The sequence below is a fragment of the Triticum aestivum genome, chromosome 4B (assembly GCF_018294505.1).
Source record: "Triticum aestivum cultivar Chinese Spring chromosome 4B, IWGSC CS RefSeq v2.1, whole genome shotgun sequence".
Lineage (NCBI taxonomy): Eukaryota > Viridiplantae > Streptophyta > Magnoliopsida > Poales > Poaceae > Triticum > Triticum aestivum.
The window spans coordinates 599,609,282-599,617,161 of NC_057804.1; the positions used below are offsets into that span (position 1 = coordinate 599,609,282).

Consider the following 7,880-nt stretch of genomic DNA (forward strand, 5'->3'; position numbering starts at 1 on the left):
GCAGATGTCTTCGGGCAAAAGCCTAGGTTCGAAGTTGAACCGGCATGATGGTGGCATCCTCATCGTCGCTACTCTATTGGGAGCATCGCATTTGAAGACCAGGTCTTGAGGTTCCTTGTTGCGCTACTCCGGTGCTCGCTGCTGTCCAAGGTGAGCTTCTGAGGTGCAATGTACGTCGCAGCCGGTGAGTCCAAGACGGTGGCTTTAGTGTATCGACCAAGTTCTGTCGTCTACTTGCCACCTCCTTTTTGCATCAAGGATGGATGGTGCGTCGACGAGGGAAGTACTGCTGGAGTTGGTTGTCTTCGAAGGTGACCGGCGCTGGTCGAGACGCGGCGAGGTTGCTTGGTTTTGGTCAGGCTCTTTTTGCTTTTTAGCTGCGTTCTTGTTGGTGGCTGTCTTCGGACTAGCCCTCGTGTGAAGTCTGTGCTATGCTTGTTGTTCGCAACAAGTTGTAGTCGTCTTGTAATTGAAATTCTGCCTTCTACAAAAATATTTCGTGTACTCTTGAAAAAAATGACCGAAACATTGAATACCGGCTCTTCATTTTCTTAGATCTAATGGCCTACATTGCTCCCATGACGTTGTACCAATTTAAACACCAATCAAATTCCAAAAGAAAAAGCATCAGATCACCATAATTAGCATTTCAAAAATAAACATTGTATCAATCAATCAAAGCACCATAATTAGCAATCTAAAGAACATTGTAACTCAAAATGTTTCCAAACAAATCGACCTGGTCCATAGACCACGACCCTGTAAGCGAACCGTGCCACCGCCGGCGTCTCACCCCACCATCAGTGATATTGATATTCATCGGTAGCAAGACTGATTAAGTAAATCCAGAGAAACAAAACATAGAATAATAAAAAGTTAGAAAATTTTAAATTTTGGATCATGCTTTGCGCGCACATAGTTACTAGTAAAAATATTCTTCTGAATGTTTTTTTCTCCTTTTTGGTTATTATTATATTCTGCTTCGCATTTCTGCTGTGTTTTTTCCCTTTTTTGTTCTGTGAACATTCTTTATATATAATAAATTTCTAATACTTTTACAAATACATGAGCATTTTGTTAGAAATGTGTGAACACCTTCTGAGTTACATGAATATTTATTTTCAATACACAAACTTTTTCTTAAAAAGGTTCACTATGTCTTGAAAAAATGTTCTTCGCGTACTGAAACATTGTTAAGCGATATGAATAATTTATCATTCATGTTTTCCAAAAATTGCCAACATAATCGTGTGTAGAAAAATTATTCATCATGCTTTAGAAAAGACTCCTCAAGTATTAAAAAAATGTACATCGCATACAAGAAAATGTTTGTCGTGTGTTAAGAAAATATTCATCATATTATTACATTTTTGTTCTGTACACTTATTTCTGTTGTGCTTTTTTCACTTTTGTTCTACGAACACTTATTTTTTATATAAAAAATTCAAATATTTTTACAAATATATGAACATTTTTTTACAAATGTATGAACACCTTTTGAATTACATGAATATTTCTTTTTCGAATTTTTTCTTAAAAAGGTTCAGTATGTATTTAAAAAATCTTTGCACATTGAAACATTATTAGGCGCATATTAATATTTTTTCCTTCATGTTTGTAAAAAGTTCTAACATAATTGTGTATAAAAAATTATTTATCAAGTTTTAGAAAAGACTCCACAAGTATTAAAAAATGTTCATCACATACAAGAAAATGTTCGTCGCATGTTACGAAAATGTTCATCATATTATTTCAAAGAGGTCGATCTGATTGGTAAATAAATGTGTATCAAATCCTGCTTCCCTCTGCTTCTCCCATTTCCAGGCCCCGTGCGCCGGCGCCGCCACACGGCCGCACCCCGTCTGCCTGATCCCCCACCCCACTACTCTCTGTCACCACGGCCGCTCGGGCACCCGCGTCGTCCTCGTCACGTTGTCCTGCGCCACTCCTCGGCGGCAGGCAGGACGGCGCGGCCTCGACATCGGCGTCTGCTGTGTGTCTTCTAATCTTCTTCTAGGTTTCTGAATTTTCTCCAACAAGAATAGAGGGTGATCCACATCTATTGATCTGTCTGCCGTAGGCTTCTAATAAAAGTCAATCCGAGTTTCAGCAACCTTTTCTGCAATTCGCATTTGGTTGAGGGAGGAAGGAGTAGCTCCCAGTGGGCAAGAGAGAAGGAGCAAGGTGAAATTTATGCATTACAATTTGTGCGTGCTTCCATGATTTGCCTGGTTACTTTTCTTGAACGTTATTTTTTTTTCATGCAAGTAAAAGATGATGCCATTATTCCCCTTTTCTAAAAGGGGATTGTAGAGTTAACTTGTGATTTTCTCCTTGATTTTGCGATGTAACTCAACTACAGGAGATGCTGTTGTTACATACAGTACTGTATAACAGTTTGTACTTTAATTGTCGTTAATTGTGAATCTTCATGTCGTATTATTGTTCTAAGATATATTCTTTTAACTCCCCACATTCATGTCGAAAATCCTGGCTCCACCACTGCATTCCGACCAGTCAAAAAAGAATCATGAACCTTGCTTATGACAGGGAGCACACTCACCAGTTGAAGTTGTACTTGCAATATCATCCCTATAATTTAGTTCATAAAGAAAACACCCTTATATTCAGCTCAGATAACGGTACACTGTACATAGAAATCAAAGCATGAAGAAAACCATCAAATCCAAACCCAAAGAAAAAAGGTGTGCAGGCACACACACATATCCTCTTCGCCCTTCAAAGTAGTACTCCTACCATACAGCCAGAATGACATGGTTTAGCTCACGCACATCCTCGATCATACGCACACGCTTGGGGTAAAATCACTATATCTCATATGTGATCCCAACTTTGAGCAACTGATCTTTCGGAATGGCTAGTGCCTTGTGCCCCTCCGTCAAGTTCTTCCTCAAGAATGTGTAAACATAGTTGACCACCATCTTCTTGAACACCGATGAGTTGGCTTTGGCGGTAACATTGGCCTCCCCCATCAGATACACCATCCCGTGTTCCACCTCTCTGTCAATCAGTTGCTTCTCCTCCTCGACTGTCCGGTTGGAATGGAAGCTACCGATCCTCCCCGACGAGTGGCTGCTCACCCTGGCTTGGACCATCTCCTCGCTGTGCACTGCATTGCGTGTGGATCGCCCCGATGCCATAGATGGCTGATCACTGGAAACCTCACCACCAGCGGTCATCTCCTCCACTTCGTTGTGTGCGAATGCGCTCTCCTCTTGAATGAACATCTTGAGCCCATTCATGAGGAAGGCCACAAACTCCTTGGGCTCCTCCAGCGTGTCGGTATATCCATACCGCGCCACGCACCGGAACATCCGCTGCTCCCTTGGGCCGACCTGCCGGAAGAGAAACCTCTCTGCGGGCAGTACACGTGAGATGGGCAGGTGTTTGATGGACATGAACATGAAGATGGAGTGCACGGATGGTATCCTCTCGATCAGCCGAGGGAACACCGGTGGGATGCCCTGGACCAGCTCCGTGTACAAGAGGCCAACCCCCGGGATCCTCCTCACCTCGTTCTTCTCGAGCAGCACTGTCAATTCACTAGTAGGCACGATGTGATCCAGCTCGTACCAGTACCTCTTGACTTGGACGTAGTGCCATGCCGCCATCAGGCTCATCACGACAAGTGCGAAGCAGATGGGGAGGTACCCGCCTTCGATGAATTTTGACAGTATGGAAGAGAGGTAGATAACCTCTATGGAGCCAAACACGACGTAGAAGAGCGCGATGAAGATGACGTGCTTCTTCCATATGAGGAGCATCACGACAGTCATCAGGTGGGTGGTGATGATGAATGTAGTAACAACACAGATCCCTGTGAGTCACCAACATACGTATCACATCAGGCTGTTGAAAGGATCATCAAACACAAATCATTGAAGTAGGACTTACCATAAGCATGCCCGATGCTGGTGGTGGTTCTGAAGGCGACGGTGACTACGATGCTCGCCAATCCCATTATGAAGTTGACTTCAGGAATGTACACCTGCCCCTCGTATTTGTGTGATGTGTGGATGACTTGAACCCTGGGCATGCAACCCAGAGACAGAGCCTTGGAGAGGATGGCAAATGCGCCGGACAGCATAGCTTGGCTTGCTATGATGGCAGCAAGGATGGCAACGATGAAGGTTGGCCAGAACATTGGTGCTGCAGGAGGAACATGCACACATATTTATTTATTTATTTATTTATTTACCAAGTACATATATTATTGCTGGGAATATGCTTATTTGTACTTGTACCTACCTGGGATAGATCTGTAGAAGGTGTTTGCCACGTTCTCCGGGAATTTCCTCAGGTAAGCCGCCTGCCCAATGTAACACAGTCCCACCCCCGGGAACAAGATAAAGTTGAAACTGATCTGTGAGATGCATGGTTCTGTTTTAGCTTGTAGCTAGGAAAAGAATGCTTACTTCCGAAAGAAATGTATATGTAAAACAATGAAGTACCTGAACAGCCCTGATGTTGAAATGTCCTAGGTCAGCAAACATACCTTCTGTGCCTGTCATTTGAATTCATTTCAGATTAGTCATTGCAGCCTTGCAAGCAGGCAGGCAGCACAAGGTCTTTTCAGTTAGAAAGGTTGTTAATTACCTGTGACACACAAGATCACTCCACCAAGTGAAACCCATCCCTCCTTACCATTCCTTTGGAAGTACTGTACTATATATATCGGATTAAAGGCCCGGAGAACACCGATATCATGGACTACGAGGTTGTACATCCCAATACCAGCAATCAGAAGGAACCACACTGAGATGACCGGAGCAAATGTGTAGCCGACCTTGTCGGTCCCGAAACGCTGGACCGAGAAGAGCATGAATAGGATCGCCACCGAGATGAGGACCACTTGTGCTGTTCAAACAACCATGGAAGACCGTCAGATCGGTGTGATGGACTGATGGGTAAGAAATATAAGCAAACTTCTTAACTACTAATCCTTCCTTCCTTGGATTCACATACTTTGGGTCAGGCTTGGCGCTTTTTCTCTGATCCCACTCACTGCAGACAGCACTGCCATGAACAAAATATATGTATGTTAGTATTCAGTTAGTATTACTTCTCCTTTTTTGCAAGAGAATACTATACTATGTATAACTAATAGGGGATGACTCTTTGATACATGATTGATTGATTGATTGATTACCAGAAATTGCGGGTGTCAAGGTTCCATCGCCGATCACCATGGATGTGCCAAGGATGGTGAGGGTGAAGAGCGCGATCTTGGCCGCCTTGCTAGACTCGAGCTTCTGCTTGGCCCACTGCGCCCTCCTCAGCTGCGAGTTGGGCGCTTCTATCCGGTAATTCGACACCGCAGCATCCTCGGCCTGCTGGTCCGGTATCATCCTGATCTTCGCATACCGCGATATCAGCGAGTAAAGCGCAAACGTGCCACCTACAACGGCCAGCAAGAAGAGCAGTGTGCAATCCAGCTTCAGAAATCCAGCAGGTAGGTACACTAATTTGATGGAATGATTGGGGTCATAATATGTATATATACCATCTCCGTTGTCGTTTGCGTAGAGCACGATGAAGACGTACTTGAGCATGGGTATGATGATGAGGGTGTAGATGATGAGCGACAGGACGCCCAGGAGGTCGTCGTTGTGCTTGATGCCGTCGGGGAAGGTGCTGGAGTAGACGTAGAGCGGCGACGTCCCGATGTCGCCGTAGATGATGCCGACGCTCTGGAAGGCGAGGCTCAGCGTCCGGACCCAGCTCACCTGCATATATATCATTCATGCGGTCGCCCAAAGGAAATTAAGTAGGGTACTCTACTCACTGCCAGCCCCGTCAGATAAATGCAAGCAATTGACATGATCATCGAGTTGCAGGGGGGGGGGGGGGGGGGGGGGACACATGATATACATACCCGGGAGCCATGGTGGTTGGAATGGGACACCTTCTCTGCATCACCCCACAGCGAGTCATGGCGCTTGAGCGGGGCAGGCGCTGTCTCCGTGCCCCGCGGCTCCTCCGCCTGGACCGACATCTCCTTCAGGGAGTGCTGCAGCTTGCAGTTTTGCTCCGAAGCGCGCAGGCGGCCGGAGAAGGTCTGCAGCTGCAGGTGGCTCGTGTTGGAGGAAGAAGATGAGCATCGGAGGGCTTGTTTAAATAGAGCGGTGCAGTGCAGATTTGAGCCGGCACATGATGTTGCTCCTGAGAGTTGACATGAAACTTTCGTTTGCTTGAGGTGGCACTGACCGGGCACCCAGCTGCTGGTAGATTATCATACCTGGGTGATGATTGGTGCTATTTTAAGCAAAGCCTCATGAGCACTTAAAAGTCATTGGCGTCTCTCTCATGTTCACGCGCGTAAAAAAATATTCAAGCGAATGCTGCCACCAGATCGAACAAGATTGGTTAGCAAATGAGGCCTCTGTTTGCGGTTGCCGGAATTGTTTGCGTCCATTGACCTTTTCCTCGGATAAACAAATCCCAATCATTGGTGCTATTTTAATCAGATCAGAGAGCTGCTTTTCTCCAAGGTAGGTTACTTGCCGATATACTTCGGTGTGTACATATGGAGTAAGCGACAAATAATGTCTTTATTTACGTCGGCAAATATTGTCTTTATTTAACGCGACGGTTTAGTCTCCGGATCGTTTTGGCGTACGTGTGACTTCAGTTATGCTTATGCATATGCCGGTGTGAATTCACTACTCGTATGACCTTGGGGCTTGTTTTATAAGTCGATAAAAAGATACTATCAGAAAAAAAGGTAAAATACACTTGCCTGTCGTCAATACTTAAAACTCGGCATCTAGTAAAACTATTGGTGTTTTAAAGCTTAACAAATTTTTGGATATAAATTTCACTTCATGCGGGGTACTATATTTGGGTGATAATTGCAGTAAGGCAGGAGCACGTACGGTGTCATATATTTGGTTTAGATTTCCTTGTAAAAGTGACTTAAAAAACGGTACAAACGCAGACGCTCACATACACATGTCACTTACTCGAACGCATGCGCGTGTGAGCACCTATGACCGACTATCCACATATCTCAAGAGATATCATGTAGTTGAGGTACACCTGTCCCTACAAACACATCTGAGATATTAACCCAATACATCTCAAAATTGACGCTCACATGTACTCCTAGTAGCTGAGGCGCATATTATCCGTATGATATACAATGAGATTGATAAGTTCATTATATACTTCCTCCGTTTTAAAATAGATGACTCAACTTTATACTAACTTTAATACAAAGTTGGGTCATCTATTTTGGAACGGAGGAAGTACCTCATAGTTGACGGAACATCATCTTCCGCTGAATGGAAATCACTAAATAAACTAGAATAAATTCAAGAAAATGTGAGCACTCCTAACCAACTGAGCCACTCTCTATTCATTTGGAAAAGTGACTTCCATAGGACAGTACTCCCTCTCTAAACTAATATAAAAGCGTTTAGATCACTACTTTAATATTCTAAACGCTTTTATATTAGTTTACGGAGGAAGTACTTCTCATCCAACACAATGAACCATAATATCCCTCCAACTAATCCATTAGATATGTATATAGGCGCGTCAAGTTTTTGGTTTTGCACGCCAAAGTACACCAAAGTACAATTGTACGGAATGATGCTCCGTGTCCAACACATGTACACGGATGTCCCGAAACTAGCATTATCAGGCTGGTCATAGTGGGGAGTAACTTATACTAGTGTCATGCATATGACATTAGTCTAAGTTACTATCTCCATAGTGCAAAATAACATAGTAGTAGTGTCATAGATTGCTTCATTTATTAGCTCATAGACTCATATTGCCTCGGGAAGCGCTATGTTACAGTAACATATTATGTTACCACAAACACCTCTTTCCTCGTTAAATACTTGCCACATAAG

The 7,880-nt window shown here is 44.0% G+C and overlaps 1 protein-coding gene across 2 annotated transcripts; it reads right to left on the reverse strand.

The window, feature by feature from the left end:
- Positions 1-2,598: 2,598 nt before the first annotated feature.
- On the reverse strand, positions 2,599-6,196 carry LOC123089343 (potassium transporter 1). Of its 2 annotated transcripts, none has more exons than XM_044511048.1 (9): positions 5,897-6,196; positions 5,525-5,747; positions 5,171-5,419; positions 4,987-5,037; positions 4,618-4,878; positions 4,473-4,525; positions 4,270-4,330; positions 3,916-4,170; positions 2,599-3,838 (listed from the first exon to the last, which is right to left on the reverse strand). In XM_044511048.1, exons 1-9 carry the CDS (start codon positions 6,014-6,016, stop codon positions 2,829-2,831), a joined length of 2,283 nt encoding a protein of 760 aa, XP_044366983.1. In that variant the 5' UTR covers positions 6,017-6,196; the 3' UTR covers positions 2,599-2,828. The 2 variants fall into 2 exon arrangements, with proteins under 2 accessions (XP_044366983.1, XP_044366982.1); XM_044511047.1 differs by having other exon boundaries at positions 4,270-4,384; positions 5,897-6,190.
- Between the last annotated feature and the right edge of the window lie 1,684 nt (positions 6,197-7,880).

What these genes read in the sequence shown, in the direction of transcription:
- LOC123089343 (XM_044511047.1), bottom strand. Translation starts at nt 6,016, where the DNA reads ATGTCGGTCCAGGCGGAGGAGCCGCGGGGCACGGAGACAGCGCCTGCC. An exon ending in CCAACCACCATGGCTCCCGG is followed by an intron (nt 5,748 to 5,896) that starts GTATGTATATCA and finishes ATATATATGCAG; the next exon opens with GTGAGCTGGGTCCGGACGCT. An exon ending in CTTCTACAGATCTATCCCAG is followed by an intron (nt 4,171 to 4,269) that starts GTAGGTACAAGT and finishes TTCCTCCTGCAG; the next exon opens with CACCAATGTTCTGGCCAACC.